The sequence below is a fragment of the Lipotes vexillifer genome, unplaced genomic scaffold (genome assembly GCF_000442215.2).
Source record: "Lipotes vexillifer unplaced genomic scaffold, Lipotes_vexillifer_v1.1 scaffold195, whole genome shotgun sequence".
Classification (NCBI taxonomy): Eukaryota; Metazoa; Chordata; class Mammalia; order Artiodactyla; family Lipotidae; genus Lipotes; species Lipotes vexillifer.
Window position 1 is genome coordinate 434,180 of NW_006799532.1, and position 19,487 is coordinate 453,666.

The 19,487-nt window shown below is 38.6% G+C and overlaps 1 protein-coding gene across 1 annotated transcript in view; it reads left to right on the forward strand.

Annotated features, from left to right (window-relative positions):
- Positions 1-19,487, forward strand: part of MBD2 (methyl-CpG binding domain protein 2) — a 79,507-nt gene that overhangs the window by 51,900 nt on the left and 8,120 nt on the right. The window contains exons 5-6 of the mRNA XM_007471664.1: positions 17,318-17,408; positions 18,723-18,900. Of these exons, the coding sequence (XP_007471726.1) occupies positions 17,318-17,408; positions 18,723-18,900 (269 nt within the window). The remainder of the gene's footprint in view (positions 1-17,317; positions 17,409-18,722; positions 18,901-19,487) is intronic.

Here is a 19,487-nt window from a genome sequence, read left to right on the forward strand (position 1 = left end):
CGCAGGCTCAGCGGCCATGGCTCACGGGCCCAGCCGCTCCGCGGCATGTGGGATCTTCCCGGACTGGGACACGAACCCGCGTCCCCTGCATCGGCAGGCGGACTCTCAACCACTGCGCCACCAGGGAAGCCCCAATGTGAATATTTTAAAAAAAATTAATGAATCCATAGGTTTTTCATTCATAGTGACCTTTAATCATCATATATTTCTCTAGATCACTTAAAAATATTTCACCGATATGGGTAGATCCATGGCATTTTTTGAGATTTTTGTATTTCTCTAAGAAACGTAGGAATATAGATGAAAAAAAAAAAATCCATACTTAAAAACTTGTGTTTCATCACAGTAGTTTCCTACTTTTTGTGTCTTTTAGTTCCATTTCCAGAAGCATTTAATCTCAATTCTGGTCACTTCCCTTTATAATTACCTCTGTATTTCTGAATAATAAACTTATTATCCTATTTCTTTATTAATTTTAGACATTATTTCTTGACTTCCCACAATGGTACATGAATACATAGTTCTCTCTCTGCTTCATGCTCCCAACATAGTTATATCACATTTTTAGTTAAATAGGTTAAATAAATAGTCAGGGTTTACATTTTTATGACTGAAAGTTATTCATGGTTATGGCAAGTAATGTCTTGTATCATCAGCATCAGAATTCTTTATTGTTGTCAGTCTTAAGAATTGTATGCTACGTTTTCTTTATAACAGAGTTAATCTTTGCTCGTGCTTGTTTCTGCCACGTGACCATCAATAATACTTTCCTTATGCTGAAATCCATGGCGTTCCTTCTTGTGTCTTTCCTGGAATCACCTCTCCTTCTCTTCAGTCTGAATGCATTCTCTGGTACTGCTGTGTAGCTGTAGCTCTGAGGATTTTCTTTACTGTGCTTCTGTGTGGGGAGTTTGTTTTCTGGAATTCTGTCCTCCTCTGTCTCAGTAGATGCCTTCAGTTTGTGACAAATCCTCTAGTAGCTTTCTAATAAAATAAAATGGGAGGTAAAGTTGAGAACCTGCACATTGGAAATAAACTTTATTCCAGCTGGACACAACCAAGTTCGTCTGGGTATGAAATCTTAGATTGAGAATCATTTTCCCTGAAGTTCTGAAGGCATTGCTTCATTGTTCTCTAGCTTTAGAGTTGCCAAAGAGAAATTCAGTGCCATGCTCAATCTCTGTACCTCTTTTATGGTCTTTTTTTTTCTCTCTTAAAAAGTTTGGTATATTTATGATTTTTAAAAATTCACTGATATGTGCCTGTAGGCCTTTTTTCATTCACCAGCCACTTAGTAGGTGATAGACGTGACTACTATCCTTTGCGTGGGAAATTTTCCTGTGTCATTTTTTTCCCATTTTCTTCTGAATCCCCTAACTTTCCATTCTCTCTTTGTATGAATTGTGTATTAGCCATCTATTTCTACTTTTTCTACTATTTCTACTTTTGTATTTTCCATCTTATTATTGTTGTTGTTTTACTTTCTGGGATATTTTCTTGATTTTACTTTTAGTCCTTTTTTTAAATTTTATTTTGGTGATCATTTTATTTTATTATTTTTTTATTTTGCGGTACGCGGGCCTCTCACTGCTGTGGCCTCTCCCGTTGCGGAGCACAGGCTCCGGACGCGCAGGCTCAGCGGCCATGGCTCACGGGCCCAGCCGCTCCGCGGCATGCGGGATCCTCCTGGACCGGGGCACGAACCCGTGTCCCCTGCATCGGCAGGTGGACTCTCAACCACTGCGCCACCAGGGAAGCTCTGGTGATCATATTTTTAATTTCCAGCAGCTGTTTCTTGGCTTTTGTATATAAAATTTTGCCGTTCTTGTTTTATGGATACAACCTCTACTCTTTCCTCTCTGAATCTATTAATTATAGGGAAATTTTTTATTTGTATGATATTTGCTTTTTCTCTGTTCCCTGCATTGACTATTCTGTTGCTGTTATTTTAGTTTCTGTCTTTCTTGTTGGCTATTATGGATATTCTTCAGTGAATATTGTAGTATGTGTTTTTGGTTTTGAGCTTATAGAGGAGTAGAAGTGCTGGATCATAGAGTATGCATATGTTCAGCTTTATTAGATGCTACCATATAGTTTTCCAAAGTGATTATACAAAGTTACCCTTCTACCAACAGTGTGCAGTTGCTTCAGATTCTTGTCAGCACTTGGTATTATCAGTCTTCAAAATTTTGAACATTCTGGTATGTGTTTAGGTGTATTTGTTACAGTTTTAACTTGCATTTCCTTGGTATTTAATGATACTGTGCACTGTTTGTATGTCTATTGGCTGCATAGATGTCTTTTCTTTTGAAGTGCCTACTTTTTTATGCATTGTTCTGTTATGTTGTTTATCTTTTTTCCATTGACTTGTGGGAGTTCTTTGTATATTCTGAGTATCAGTACTCTGTCAGATATATCTATCACACATATCTTCTTCCAGTTTGTGACTTACCTTTTCCACTTCCTTAATGGCGTTTTTTGGTAAATGTAAGTTCATAATTTTAAGAGCGTTGGGAGGTGGAATAGAGACTGGGAGGGTGTGGGGTGGGGGATTCTGGGGTGCTAGTGATATTCTGTTTCTTGATCTGCTTGGTAGTTACATGAGTGTTTACTTTATGAAACTCCAGTGAGCTGTATACTTTTTTTTTTGTATACTTATTTTTTTTACACTTTATGTAATACTTCAGTGATGATTTACAAAAAGTAAAGGATATACTTTATCAGTCTCTTCCTTTTATTTCTGTGACATGTTTAAGAAATTTTTGCTTACCCCAAGGTTATCAATATATTCCCCATGTCATCTTCTGAAAGCTTTGTTTTACTTTTGCATTTGGGTCTATGATCCATCTGGAATTGACTTTTGTGTATGCTGTGAGGTAGACTTATTTTTTTCCCATATGGATATCCAATTGATCCAGCACCATTTACTGAAAGACCATTCTTTTGCCGTTGCTTTGTGTTTTCACGTCTGTCATAAATGAAATGTGTAAGTGTGAAAGTCTTGTGAAAGTCTGTTTTTGGTCTGTTCTGCTCCTTTGCCCTATTTGTACATGTGAATCTGTTTCTACACTGTTTTATTTCATTGGTCTGTTTGTTATTTCTAAATACTGCACTCTTAATTGCTGTAGTTTTATAAAAAGTCTTGCTATCTGGTAGTGTAAGTTTTCCAGCTTTCTTATTCTTCATTTAAGATTATCTTGGTTAGTCTTGACTGTTGGCATTTCCACATACATTTTATTTTATTTGTTTATTCATTTATTTAAAGTTTTTTTTTTTTTTGAGGTGGACCATTTATTTATTTATTTATTTATTTTTTTTTACTTTTTTGTGGTTCGTGGGCTTCTCACTGCTGTGGCCTCTCCTGTTGCCAAGCACAGGCTCTGGACGCGCAGGCTCAGTGGCCATGGCTCACGGGCCCAGCTGCTCCGTGGCATGTAGGATCTTCCCGGACCGGGGCACGAACCCGTGTTTCCTGCATCGGCAGGCGGACTCTCAACCACTGCGCCACCAGGGAAGCCCGATGTGGACTGTTTTTAAAGTCTTTATTGAATTTGTTACAATATTGCTTCTGTTTTATGTTCTGGTTTTTTTTGGCCACAAGGCATGTGGGATCTTAGCTCCCTGACCAGGGATCAAACCCATATCCCCTGCACTGGAAGGTGCAGTCTTAACCACTGGACCACCAGGGAAGTCCCCCACGTACACTTTAGACTCAGCTTGTCCAGTCTTCTTCAAAACCTGCCAGGATTTAAATCTATAGATCAATTTGGGGGAGAATTAACATTTTTACAATATTAAGTCTTACAATTCACTAACCTTGTATATCCCACCATTAAGATTTTATAGTTTTCAGTCTAGACATCTTACATCTTTAATTGATTTCTAGATATTTGATGTTTTTTGATGCTATTCTGATTACATTTAAATTTTTCTAGTTATCTGTCGGTAATATGAAGAAATAAGCTGAATTTTGTATATTGACTACGTATTCAGTTATCTTCCTAAATTCATTTATTAGATAGTGAGTCTCTCCAACTTTGCACATGAACAAACATATCATCTGCAAATGAGAGTTTTATTTCTTCTTTGCCAGTCCTTAAACCTTTGTTTTTTTTTTCCTTGTCTTATTTCACTGGCTTGGAATGCTAATACGATCTTGAATAAAAGTGATAGAAGACATCCTTGTCTGTTATTGTAACACAAGGGAACGTTTTTAATGATTCTCCGTTAAATATGATGCTTGCTGTAGCTTTTTTGGTAAATAACCTTTGTCAAATTAAGGAAATTCACTATATTCCTAGTTTACTAAGAATATTTTTCATGGGGCTTCCCTGGTGGTGCAGTGGTTGAGAGTCTGCCTGCCGATGCAGGGGACACGGGTTCGTGCCCTGGTCCGGGAAGATCCCACATGCCGCGGAGCAGCTGGGCCCGTGAGCCATGGCCGCACAGCCTACGCGTACGGAGGGTGTGCTCCACAACGGGAGAGGCCGCAACAGTGAGAGGCCCGGGTACAGCAAAAAAAAAAAAAAAAGAATATTTTTCATGAATGGGTATTGAATTTTATCAAATTATTTTCCCTACCTAGTTAAATGATATAATGATCTCTTTTCTGTTAATAGGGTGAATTACAGTGATTGGTTGATGTGGTAAATTGCAAGACTTAAAGGAAAAACCTTTAAGCATACCTTGAATTCCTGGATTAAGCTCAGTGTGGTCATGTTGTGTTATCACTGTTTAGATTTGGTGTTATTTTGTTTAGGATTTTTTGCATTTATAGTCACAAGAGAGAGTGATGTGCATTTTTCTTTTCTCATAATTTTCTTCTCAAGCTTTAGTATCAAGGTTTTGCTGGCCTTGTAAAAATAAGCTGGGAGGTGATCTCTCTTTTAATATTCTCTGGAAGAATTTGTGGAAGATTGGTACTTTTCTTTAAATGTTTGGAAGACTTAATTGTGAAGTCATCTCAGCCTAATTTGTTGTTTTTAAGTGGGAGGCCTTGAAATTGCAGATTCAATTTATTTAATGAGTACATGGATGAATATTCATAGTTCCTATACCAACTTTGAGAACATGTTTTTCTAGGAATTTGTGCATTTCATAATTTTCAAGTTAATGATATAAGGATGTTCATAATATTTTCTAGTAATATTTTTAATGTTTGTAGTATCTGTGATACCCTCTTTTCTCTGATGTTGGTAGTATCTAGGTGAAAGGTGGAATGAAGTTTTGGGGAGAGCTTTCTTAACAAGTTTTGAACTCAGTCTATACATGGACATTTCCCCATGGAAAACCAAACTATTTTTATCATCAAATTTATTAAGATAATATTTATTTTATGGAAGTTAGTTAATTATAATGGGTTAAGCTTTGTCTTATTTGACACTTACTGCCTTGAAGTAATTTTCTAGTATTGGAATCTTTGTTTTCTCATTGTCTATATTTGCTTTCTATTTCTTTACTCTTTATTGTCAGCTTTTTGAGTCCCTTTATTTTTAGAAATTTTTTTTTTCCATAAAACATACAGCTGATTTTTTTTTTCCTATCTGATCTGAGGGTCTTTTTTTCTTTTATAGCTGAGTTGACCATTATATTTATTGATTTTATAGATATGTTTGGTCTTGACTCTATCATTCTATTTATATACTGTTTTTAATATTTTATTGTCATTTTCTGGTATTAATATTTTTGTTCTGAGGTTGGGTTTTCCACTTAAATTCATACTTCTGATAATTTTGAGGATTTGTAACCTGATTTTAGTTCTAGTCATTGCTCAATGTCATGTTTTAAATGGTACGTATGTACTTCTATTTCTTGATTTATTGATATTAAAAAGGAAATAGTATCTATTAATGTCCCACTATAAAAATGAGGAATTACTTTATACTATTGAAATTAGTTTCAGGGAAGCTCTTCTGAAGGACCTCTCTTCTGATAAACAACTAGTGATAGCTCTCTATCAGAGATTAAAGTTCTTGCACTTGAGTGGGTTTTGAAATCATTAATTCATTTATTAAACAGAGTATATTGTTGCTTCTGTTACAGGTGCTGTACAAACACAAATCAGTCATGCATCCTCTCCTTATAAAACTTTCAATCTAATAAGGGAAACAAACACTGAACACATAATTTCAACTGTGTGGAAATGTGACATACGAGAAATAAAGGAACATAGCTACATCCTTATATGGACTTACATATTAATAAGAAAATTGTTACAACTTTTCCTGTGGGAGTAGCACATGAAAAACTTATAGGCCTCATAGCAAGTATTCTTATTCCATGGTTATCTTAGGGTAACAGTACCTTTTCAGGTACTTGGCAAGTATTACCTACCAACTTTGTGTAAGTGAAGTGGCATTCATGACAGAGTTCAGACGAGCAGCTGCAGCGGACGGTTACTGCACCTCCATCCTCCTCAGCTCTACTGCCTCTTGCTTCATCCTTCCAGCCTCTCCAGCCCAAATTGTTATCTTTTGCCTTCACAAGCGATCTCACTGTAGTTTGCACAGCCACATGAGTCAAGCTTTTCCTTGATTTACATAATAATTTTCATGTCATTATCTAGCCCTTTCTTCCTAGCCCACTCCCCCAAAATAAAAGGGTAGCTCGTGTTTGTCTTTTGATGTTTGCAGGCCATGGTATTTAAGTTAAGTTGTTTTTGCTGACCAAAACTAGCAACTCAGATATCATATGGGGTTGATTTAAAATAGAGCAGTTTATAAACTGGGCAGCAAATTCCTTCTGGGCAGGAAACATTGTTCTTCTGTGTAGCCCTAACCCAGTGTCTTGCATATTTAGCTTTTCATGAATCACTGAATATAAAGTGTACATTTTTGGGGTTTTGGTTTAGTCTACAAATACATGACAAGATCCTTTGTTCTTTGATTAGATTTAGCAAAAGCCTGAGAAAAGTGAATAAGATATTCATCGAATTTATGAAATCCTAACATTGGAAAATATTCTAAACGATACAATAAAACTTTTATGTTTTCAAAGAACTTCCTCGTTTTTTATCAGTGTTTATCTTCTGAGATAGATAAGGCAGTTATTAGTATTTCTATTTTACTAGTGAAAATACATCCAAAGGCGATTAAGTGACTTCCCTAAGACAGCACATCTATTTAATGGTTGAGTCAGGACCAAAGCATTAAACTTCCAAACCAGTGGTTTTCCTGTTACCCTGTATTTACTCTACTTAGCCACAAATTCATCCCATGAAATTTGAGTGTCTCGCATCATGCTCTTGACAGAGATGAAGACTGTGCAAGTTAAAATTCATAAAATAGTTAAATTTTAAAGGTAACTTTTGGTTCTTCTACTTTGCAAAGTATTAACACTTCTGTGCTCAAATACTTTAAAAGGTATATTACATCTTTTTTTTTTAATGTTGATAGTTATTTTGTTTTGTTCTGTTTTGTTTTAAATTTTTATTTATTTATTTATTTGGTTGCTCCAGATCTTAGTTGTGTCAGGCAGGCTCCTTAGTTGCAGCTCAAGGGCTCCTTAGGTGTGGCTCGCTGGCTCCTTAGTTGAGGCACACGGGCGGGCTCCTTAGTTGTGGAATGCAAACTCCTAGTTGTGGCATGTGAACTCTTAGTTGCGGCATGCATGCGGGATCTAGTTCCCTTACCAGGGATTGAACCTGGGCCCCCTGCATTGGGAGTGCAAAGTCTTAACCACTGCGCCACCAGGGAAGGCCCAGTATATTTCATCTCATACGTTTTAAATATTTGTTTTTATTAGAAAACTTGCTTATAGTCTTATTTCTTTGATAATTACTGTTAGAAGTCTTTTGTTTTGTTAGAACTCTTTTGTCAATTTGTTGCCTAACAGTAATAGAAAATACAGAAACATACAGAGAAGCATCATGAAAGGCAGACTTTCGTCTTAAGTCTTCTGACAGCAGGCAGTGGCAACAGTGAAGTAGGGCAAAGGAGGCTTGAATCAGGAATTGGATTTGATAATTAGAAGTTTACTGTGACTTTGGGCAGGTGAGTGTTAATATAATAGTAGGAGTCGAGTCGAGGTTAGAAGGAAAGAATGAATGGAAGGTGAGGAACTAAGAAAGTTTCTCTCCTGGTGGAAGGAGGAAGACAGATGGTTTGAGGGAGATGTAGTTAAATAAGGACACTTTTTATGTTAGCCATGTTCCAGTGTATCTGTCACTTCAGGGAAAGAATTCCAAGGAGAGGAAGGGGTAAAATGGAAAGTGTGAGAGGAGGACTTTTTAAATTGATGGGCGGGATCAGAAGGAGGCAGGAGAAGATATGACCAAGCATCATTGTAGAGAAGCTGTCAGAAAGACAGCAGGATACTTATTCCTCTGAGACAGGAGAAAAGTAAAGGAAGGGCGAAATGGTCCAGGGGCGATCTGTGGGGCAGGGAGGATAACTGAAGAAATTTGGGGCCTTTAGGCTTCAGTTGCTGGTGTTTCTAGTCAGCTGTGGAATCAATTATTACAGGCTTCTTGGCTTAGGAGCTAATATTCAGCTTGTGGTATTTAAAATGAGCAATAAGAAATAGAAGTTTGGATATATAGCAGTTTTAGATGAGTTTAGTTTCATTATTGAAATCTCAGTGTGTTCTATGTAGTCAGTTTGATTTTTTCTAATGGAGATTATAATTTCAAAAGGGAAGGGAAGATGTAATATGAGACAAGATATGAAAATTATATGAAGATCTAAGTTTTAAGTTTTGGTATGGCTCAGTTTGGCAGGATGCTTTTTCCATGGACTTTTAATTTAATATTGGCCAGGCCCTACTGATAGCCACATACTAAGAATTTGTGGAAGTTAAAATGTTCAAGATCAACCCATGGTTCTCTTTTGTTACCATACCTATATTTGAACACCTAAAGTCATTCTGAATGGAGCTGTGTTTTTCTCAGTAGTCAGTGACATCTTTGCACATACCTATGGTCTCTGATCCTATGGTAATAATAGAGAACTCCCTCTAAAATCTGTACACACAGACGCTTTTCAGCTTACAGGTTGGGATATAAAATGTCGTATTTCAGTCATTTGGAACTCCACATCTTCCAATAGAAATGATATTATAAATGGTTCTAGTGTCCTAGACCAGCCCATAAAAGACGATTAAATCTAAAGTGTGTCTGAATTACTAAAAGTAATTACTGTTTATAACCATGTTTCTATCAGGAAGTGTGTTCAATTTCAACTCTTAAGGTAAGAAGTGTTTCTCCCACTTCTGCTTTATCTTACTCACCCCCTGGCTGTCTGGCAGTGACGAAAGAGGCACCCAGCTCCAGGCCACTTAGTGTGGTTCTGGTAAGGCCCGGGAATGGAGAGCTGGGATAGAGAACTCTTTGAAAGTCGAGAAAGGGGCTGGTGTAGTGATGCACATGCCAGGGGAGGGTCTCCCTTCTGTCTCAGCTGTGAGATCTGGGCCCCTGCCACTGTAAACCTCCTGTCTCCTCTCCCCTTTCTCTTTCTCTGGACCCCTCGTTCTTAGCCAGACCTGATTTTGTCCTCCCGCCCTGACCCCAAATACCTGGGGAAATTTGGCAGTGTCCAGAGACATTTTGGCTGTTACAACTGGGGTGGTGCTACTTGTATCTAGTGGGTGTAGACCAAGGATGTCGCTAAACATTGAGAACCAAGAATTATCCAACTTGACACATCAATAATGCCAAGATTGAGAGACTCAGCTGTAGGCTACTGCCACTGGTTTGAGTTTTTTGCCTTCTTGCTTAACTGAGGAACAGAAATGTCTTTTGTTTCCAGATTCTTTTCTACCTTCTGTTCTTGAAACAAGCCTTTTGAGGTTTCTCTAAGGGCTCTACTATCATCACAAGATGGAAATGGATGGAGTAAAAATAACAAGAAAATTACAGTTTCAGGAAATCTTAATGAAAAGCTTCCATGTTATCCACTCACTGTACTTTAAATGGAACAAAATTCTCATCGCTCTTTAGGCTTCTGTCCTTCTTCCCATTATGGTTTCCTCATTCCCTGGGCTTCCCCTCTTCCTACCGTACAGCTCAGTCGCAGAGGCTTTGGCAGGGGTCCTCTCTCCAGTCCTCCAAATGAGGAGTGACGAGGGAAGAGAAATCCTTGGGCTGTTTTGACGCGGAGTGAGGGGAAGGTTCCTTTGTTATTGCGTAGATACGGCCAGAACAATTTTCTGTTACCCTGCTACTTTTAAGGAATCCACAGAATGAGATTATACCACAGCGTTTCCCTAAGTACTGCTACACGGCACGGGGGTCTCCTGTCTCTGCTGGTCTCTCCTCCTTTCCACCTGGCACGGTAGTTACCATCCCTCTGGCTTCCTGGGCATGTGACCTGAGCAGTTCCTTACTAGGGCCCGTGCCTGGTCAAGTGCTGTGCTGTCATCATGAAATAATCTTAATAACTTTCGGAACAAGAGCTTCACATTTTCATTTTGTACTGGGCCTTGCAAACTGTGTAGCTTACCAGAGTTCTCCCAGCCAACCTTGGGCCCAGGAGGGGTGCAGACTGGCTTGGATGAGAAAAGGAAGGGGTTTTAAGATACTTAGAGTAGCAAGAAGGCCCCCGCTGAAAATCTGGGCAGGACTGGCAGACTGGAATGCATGTCTCAGTCTTCCTTTGTAAATACGCACCTTTCCGAGCTGACTCTTTTTGCTGTGTTTATATTTGTTAATTTTAATAAGATGACCAATTACTTACTAGGTACTATTGTGTGATGAACAGTGTGCTAGATGCCATGGGTAAAACTAAGTAGTAAACTGATATTTGCTCTCTATGGGTTATCTTCAAGTGTTTATAAAACCTCCTCATGTAGTGTCCATAACCATTTGAGATTGTTTTTATTGTCCCATTCCATAGGGTAGGAAGCTGAAATGGACTATGTTACTTGTCTAAGTTTATAAAGCTAGTAAATGACAAAGAATGGATTTGAACCTAGGTCGGTCTGACTCTGAAGGCCAGTCCCGTTCACTCAGCTACTCAGAAGTTCAGTCTTCTACTGTCCAGTTGACTCTCAAGATGAGGTCATGAGTATACATAGGAGGTCAATTTCTTTTAATCAGTGAATTCTTTTAAAACACTACACAGTGCTTTTCAAATTAAATATAATGGTGGATGAAAATGTGTATTTGATCTAGATGCTTTTCCTTGGTTCATGAGAAATAGGTATTCGCGTAAGTAACCTAAAAAAGTACTCTTACAGAAAAAACTCAAAAGTCTTCCATTCTATAAGCTTCGTAAATCACTCCATCTCTCCTGTTTTATGAAACATCCATTGGAGCTAACACTCCATTGTTAGTGTGACTTATCTGAAAGAGTTTTCTTGGAGTACGGGTTTCTGTCTTTAATTTTTATCCACCAAATAAAAAATGTGTTGTTCAATGTCATCGATATTTGCGATTAATTCTAAGAAAGCTAATTTGTAGAGAATATATTTTATACCAATTCTTTGGTTTTTATCATCTTTGGTATCATCTTTTTTTTTTTAATATTTATTTACTTTGGGGACTTCCCTGGTGGCACAGTGGTTAAGAATCCGTCCTCCAATGCAGGAGACACGGGTTTGAGCCCTGGTCTTGGAAGATCCCACATGCTGTGGAGCAACTAAGCCTGTGTGTCACAACTACTGAGCCTGTGCTCTAGAGCTCCTGAGCCACAAGTGCTGAAGCCCGCGAGCCACAACTACTGAGCCTGCATGCCTAGAGCCCATGCTCCTCAACAAGAGAAGCCACTGCAATGAGAAGCCTGTGCACTACATTGAAGAGTAGCCCCTGCTCGCTGCAACTAGAGGAAGCCCGTGTGCAGCAACAAAGACCCAACGCAGCCAAAAATAGATAAATAAAAATTTTAAAAAAAAATTTATTTATTTATTTGGATGCACTGGGTCTTAGTTGCGGCAGGTGGGCTCCTTAGTTGTGACTCATCAGCTCCTTAGTTGTGGCATGTGAACTCTTAGTTGTGGCACGCATGTGGGATATAGTTCCTTGACCAGGGATCAAACCCGGGCCCCCTGCATTGGGAGTGCAGAGTCTTAGCCACTGCACCACCAGGGATGTCCCTTGATATCACCTTGAAACCCTGTGCCATATTTAGCCAAAATACATTACATGGCCAGGCCTCTTAATTCTACATGAGGAGGAGGCAGGCGTCGGCACCAGTCACTTACAGTGGGCAATTTACACAGCATTACTTAGTTGGTAAATGGATTAAGAGCAACTTGACAATTTTCTTAGCAGTTACTGATCTTTCATCTGCCTTTGATTTCATGACTATTAGCACAGAGCCACGCATGTAAGTGTTCTTCCAGAGCTTTTACTGTTAAGATCAGGACTGTTTAATCACACTGACCTGAGTTTTAATTCCAGCTGCACCGCTGACTAGTTGTGCACCTTTGGTGAGTTACTGTAGGTGGGACCAATGATGTCTTCTTCAAAATGCTGTAGGAAAGACCGAATTACTGTATGTAAAGCCATGAGCACAGTGCCAGGCTGAAGGAAAGGGCTCAGTGGGTAAGTGGGAGTTGTGGTCCTCCTCCTCTTATTCCACCAAGAGGATATGCCTGGGCATAAACAGAACTTTGGGCAAGCCCTTTTTCTGTTTACACCTAAATAATTTGGTATACTCTTAAATATACTTTGACACATGTCCTCCTGCAGTGAAACATAGAAAGGCAAATATCTTCCTCCTGTTCTCTGTGAGGAGAGGATAGCATGATGTGTTGTTTATTTTCTGGTAGAATCAGGAATAACTCGGGGGTCTCGGTGATCAGTGTACACAGCCCTGTGTGTGTACTGCCATTCTCTCAGCACAGACCAGACCAGCCTTTTTCAAACTGAGATCCCCGGCCTGCATCAGAATCACCTAAGACACTGGTTAAATAAATAAAATAAAAGCCAGCTCTCTAACCCCAGACCTACTGAACAGAATCTCTGGGGCTGAGGTCTTAGAACATGCATATAAAATAAGCCACCCGGGTTATTCTTGTGTATAAAAAACATTTAGAAATACTGGCCCATACTCTCCGTGTCACTCCCCTGCCTTTGCTTAAGCTATTTCCTTGGCTTGGAGTAGTCTTTCCTCTTCTATAGAATTCTTATACATTTTTCGAATGCTACCTCTTCCTAAAAGCCCTTCCAGATTCTCCCAAATTGGAAGTGAATTTTGTATCTTCGTTATTACAGTTATTACAGTCTACCTCATAGAGTTTTGCTAGTTTTTCACCAAACAGTAAGCAGCTAGAGGGCAGTGATTGCCTGATTGCCAGTTATCGTAATAACTATCCCTGGTGCCCAGCAAAGTGCTTTGTGTATAATGGGCACTAAAAGAGTATCTGTAATTTGGATTGATTCTCTACTGCTTTATTCCAATAAAACCTTCTGTTCTGATTTCCTCCGAAGAGCACAGATCCCTTCAGAGTACGTATTATTAAGCTCAGGGTGATGGAGGACGGTCCTAATAAACATGATCAGCCTTACATCCCAGCACATCAGAATTGGGATGTGTGTTTGTGTATGACATGAGCAGTTGTTTGACACCCCTGCTTCTTCCTCACCCTCATCTTTGGATATCATTTGTAAGGCACATTGAAAGAGTCTGCCAAAGTCCCAGTTATAACACATCATCATGCTTGTCCTCTGGGACTCTAAGATAGATAAAGTGCTTGCAGCTGTGCTTCCACTGATGTCCTAGAGGTATTTCCTACATTCATGTGAGGAGCAAAGGTATAGAGGTGAACTCCACTTTCTCGTAAGTTGGTTTCTCCAAAGCTGCACTATCCCTGTCAATGATATTTTAGGCACTCTTTTTGGTTTTGGACAACTTTTAATCCTGTCCTGTGCTTCTCTATCAACTGGCTTGTTGGATAGGGCATGGCCCAGATCGTTGGCAATATAAAGTGATGCACACATGGGAGCTATCCAGTTCTCTTATATACTGGAGGGTGACGAAGAAAACATGATAGTAGAGGAGGGTCTGATTAGTGGGGATTAGAAAGGGATGTAATAACTGAGAGGGATAGCACATTAGGGAGTTTCTCCAAATATTAGATCCTTAAGAGTCTTACATTGATTATTTTACTTCACACAAGGCAGCAAGCTTAAGCCGTGAAAACTATTGGATTTGGCAGGTGAAATCAGATTTTCATTGGGTAGATTAGGATTTATGAAAGCAATAGTGTTCATGAAAGTATGGTGGAGAAGACAGCTGTCCTAGTGGGGGACTCCTTACAAATTTAGGGAGATTCATCTTTTCGATATTTCTGTCTTTAGTTTTCTAATGGAAATTCAATAAAAAGAACTCCAGATTACCACAGTTAATCGCCTAGTAAACACATGGAATACATAAATGAGTAGATCAGAAATTTTAATTTCAGGCAGAGGAAGACCTCTCCCTTTCACTGCACCCCTCCAAAGCATTCAGGGCTATAAAGTGACCAGAGATAACGAGAAAAGGTCACAGAACTTGGTGAGAGGAGCTGACTAAGTTTTAACAGTAAATTTAATGGAAATTCATGGAATAGGGGGTGGGGTAATAAAGTTGAACTGGGCCTGGGAGAATGGAGATAATGCATGTTGATCATTCCTTGAGCAATTGGCTTGGGGAAAAAAATGGTAATTGTATCAGCAGGATAAAGTTCATGTTTATAAAAAAAAAAAAACAGAGAGTACAATTCCAGCACCCCAAGGAATTCCCTTGCGCTAACCCCTTGCAGTGAAACCCTCCCTCCACCCCTAATCCCTGGCAACCATCCCTGTAGTTTTTTCTTTTTTAGGCTGTCATATAGATTCAGTCATACAATATGTAAAAGACTGGACTCCTTCACTGAGCATAATGCCTGCTCAGTGTAAATTTTAAACATATTTTCAAGTACAAAGAATCCCCCCTCTCCAAAACAAAACAAGCAGGAACCTGAGAAGATGGGTGTAGAGAAAATGAGTTAGGGACATTGAAATGTAAACAGACATCTAGCTCATGAAGATGGTTCCAGTCCTCATGGAACCTAGGCAAGCTTGTTAGCTTTGAACGTGTGGTGGACAGGATGGAGAGGAGGGCAGTGGTACCCTTGACCAGTTAAATATTTTCTTTTCTCAAACTAGCCTCCTTTCCTGCTCTGAACTTTCCCACTACCTCCCCACTTCTCAGGGTGGGTAGGGGCAGGGAGAAATACACACATACACACTTACACATTCATAAATACATGTATCTCCATTTTCATGGCATAAGCATTTCATTTATAAAGAGCTCATCAACCTTTCAGTTTCAACTTCACATTTAGTTGAGGGCTATCAGATGACGCATAGTGGTACAGGATTTTTAATCTAGAGCTGTACACTTGTTTCTCAATCCAAGATTTATTTTGCAAAACTTTTCTTTCTAAAGTTTTTTTCCTTCAAATTAATAGGAATTTAAACATTAGAAATTACAGAGGGTAAACAATTTAACTTTTGCTATCTATAATTGGAATTTTTAGATGTAATTTGTTAGTAATCATCTCTGTACAAGGTTTTCAAACTTGGTTTTTGGCAGTGTTATTTTTACAAATTATATATATATATAATTTTATTATAAAAGCACTTACTAATTTCATATTCACTGACTCCCTCTGTATGCTTTTTCATTAGGAATTAACTGCACTTTTGTTGTTCTTGTTTTTTTCCTATAGTTGTGATATTCAAAGCATAGATGATTGTTATTTCCCCAAAGAGGAAAAGCAGGCAGACTTTCTTGGGACATTTATCACATTCATTAATTATTACCTTCACCTAATTATTTTTCTCATGACGGTTGATATATTCATGTTCTCGTATGTGTTGACCACATATTCTGCTGCTGATGTAATTTGTGTGGAGATACAAGGAGCTGTTAACCATATACCAGAGGTCTTCAAAGGACAGTGAAGCAGGTTACTCTTGGTGCTAGCATTGTGGTTATTATATAATCTAACGTATTATTGTTCTGCCATAAATAGAAGTATTTTACTGTATCTTTTCATTTGTCTGGAAGGCGATTATTTGATACTTTTCATATATTCTGAAGTTAGAATATAAGCCTGAAAAGCCCTCAGAGTGGTCAACTTTTGTTAAAAGTAAATGTAATGAACCTTATTCCTACTGTGACAGGTGTTTACATATATTGCTTTATTTAATCTCCACAGTAATCTTATGTGATAGTCATTGCTTCCACATTTTACAGAAGAGGAAATTGAAACTCTGGAGGTTATAGAACTTGTCCAGGGTCATACATCTATAGCTTGGCTCTCAACTTGGGTTTGTGTGTTCCTCAAGATCCTGATTCTGAGTCCATTTACTCCCACATTCAGTCATTCACACAAATATTTTTTCAGTATTTACCACGTGACAGGCCCTGGGTATCCAGGGTTAAAGACAGGTATATCGAATCCTGAGGAATTCCTTTATCTGTTTTTTGGGCTGTAGTAAATATGAAGCAGACTAGAAAAGAGATGAGGCTTAAGGACAAAGACACTGTCTATCTTATCTACTGTTGCATCCACAGGACAAGCATAGCACATAGTAGGAGTTCAATAAATACATGTCGAATGGATGAATGATATTAGTGAGAAGTAATAGCCAATTAGGAGAGAGAACTAAGTGTAGGAAGGGTATAAAATCAAAGAGAACTGTCCTGGACCATTTAGTGTTTGAATAAGCAATTGTGTACCTCACTAGCCCCAGAGGGTGTGGAGAGACTTCAGTGTGCTCACTGGTGCCAGAAGGATGACCTGGGGCCCCCGAGTGGCTAAGGCGACCCAGGCTCTGTGCAACAGGAAGAGAGTCACTCATGAACATTACATCCTGTTTAAAAAGCAAGGAAGTATGTAAGACATTTTAGGCAAGTTTCCATTAAAAAATGGCCCTTTTCCCCTTAAAGTATGCTAAAGGGCTAAACTTCAGTGTCTTGGAAAAATCACATAGGTGGAGGAGTTATTTCCCAAACAATATTGGATTAAGAGGTATTACGTAATATAGTTTTTCTCATTCCTGGTAAATTATAACATTAAATTTTCATGCCAAATGAATCTTTAAAAAATTCAAATTATACTCTGGAAGATACCTTATAAAGGACTATATATAGTACATGGCACATAAATATCTATTTTATGTAACAAGTGAATAGGTTGCATAGAATAACAAAAGTTTTTGAGTAATATAACTTGAAAGAATTATGATGTGTTGAAGTCATGTTTGGAATATCATTTAACTTTTTGTAAGGAAAAAGTGGGGAAATTAGGAAACTACTGAAATGATTTCAATTTCATTACTCAACAGCATCGATGCGCTACTTTCTTGTCCCAAGAATGTATCTATTAACAGTGATGTTTTGCCTTACAGCTTTTCTGGGAGAAGAGGCTACAAGGACTTAGTGCATCAGATGTAACTGAACAAATTATAAAAACCATGGAACTACCTAAAGGTCTTCAAGGTATTATCCAAGTTCAGTTGAGCAGTACCTACTATGTGCCAGGCTCTGTGTTAGGTGCAGTGGAGTCAGACATAATTGAGACAGACAAGTCTTTGCTTTGGGGACTGTATGCCTTGCTGGATGAGGTACCTCTTGGGTTTTAGTAAACCCAGAGGAAATGTACCTGAAGAGCTTGTATGTTGCAGGGATGCATCAGGGCAGTGTCTTACTTAAGATTTTTTTCTGCGTGTACATTTTGGCTTTAGGTTAGTTAGGTTCATCATGTAAATTAACGCATGTTCTGCTTTTAGAACCAAATGCAGCTGAATGATAGGATGTCCCAAGCTTCCTGCTCAAAGCAGCATCTGGCCCCAGCACATCCTCTTTCTGTCCTCCTCTTATCAAAAGAGCAGCCAACAGCTCTCCTTCTGCCTCTCCCTCCACAAACTGCTGCTGCAAGTAGCAGTGGGAGCAGATGCCCATTGGTCCAGTGACAGGAGTGAGTGGGATCTGGGGTGGAGAGCTCAGTTGCTGGTGTGCTTGTCATATCATATGTTAATTCCAACTTCTAGAGAAGCATTATTTTTCAAGTATTGGAACTTTGGCTTCTAAAACTTGATACATTGTGGATTGCTCAAAAATCCTCATAATTCATGGTTAGAATATTGTCTCATCCCTCTGTGCTCTTGGAAATTATTGCTTTAACTGGTTTAACAAGTTTAGGACTTTAAGCAATGCACTTAAATGTAGCCATGGTTCCAGTCTCCTACATGTAGTCAAGGTGTGCAGTTTTTAATTCTGTTAATTTGGATATTTTGTTAGGTATTTGAAAAAGCTGTTAAAGGTGCAGGTACAGCATACTTGCATTGGCTTTTCCTTTGAAATCCCTACACAAAAAAGATAAGTTTTGAGATATGGCTAGAAATGAATGTTAAACAGCTACAGGGGAAACTATTCCAGGATCCTAGGAACACATTAATAGGGATACTGGAGTGTAATATGACCTTAGAAGGGACTTAGATCATTAAAATAATTGAACTTGCTTGTGGAAATGTAGCCAACTTTTAAAAAGTTTAATACTTTGGAAAATGTATTTTTAAGTTATGTTAAAGTTTTATTATAATTCTCAGGTATTTTGTTACTGTTTCTTTAATGTTAATTCTTTGGTGTATAATAACTAAATAGATATGCTATTGTCCTTTGCTGCTTTGGCTTGTGTCAGTTTTAAATAGCTGATCCCAAATGAATATAAAGATATCAGTTGTTTTAGGTTACATAAGGTTTGCTCAGCACATCTAGAAATTTCCTTTAACTCATATATGTTTCTAATTGCAGGAGTTGGTCCAGGTAGTAATGATGAGACCCTTTTATCTGCTGTTGCCAGTGCTTTGCACACAAGCTCTGCACCGATCACAGGGCAAGTCTCCGCTGCTGTGGAAAAGAACCCCGCTGTTTGGCTTAACACGTCTCAACCCCTCTGCAAGGCTTTCATTGTCACAGATGAAGACATTCGGTAAGGCAGCTTAACATGACTTCAAAAGCTTGTCTTTTACACTTGTTACATTTTATACTGCCTATTAGGTTCCGTGGCACATCTAGTAAGTGATGAATCAATCAGAAAGAGCTTTTGTGAAACTAATGAAAGGTGATAGAGAACATTTAAAACAAATACGTGCTTGAAAAAGGTAGCAGTGCTGTGTATAAGGCATATCATCACGATGATGTCCAAAGGACAGATCAGTTGTACTCTCTCCACATCATTTTTGCAGTGTCTTATGAAATGTGGGGTTCTGCCTTTCTGCTCTAAGAACCCCTTCATTCAGTTATGCCTTTTGTGATTGCTGACTGCATTGGTTTGTCTGCAGTAGCAGTTCATTGCCGTGCTACTTTAAGTTCAGTTGTGTTTTCAAAATTCAGTTTACTTATCTTGATTATATTTACCTCACTTAAGCTCAATTTAGAGATTTATTTCTCTCTACTTCAACCTGTTTCAAGTAAAGATTTAAGGTGACTCCAAAGACACACACACACACACACACACACACACACACACACACACACACACACACACACACACACACACACACACACACACACACA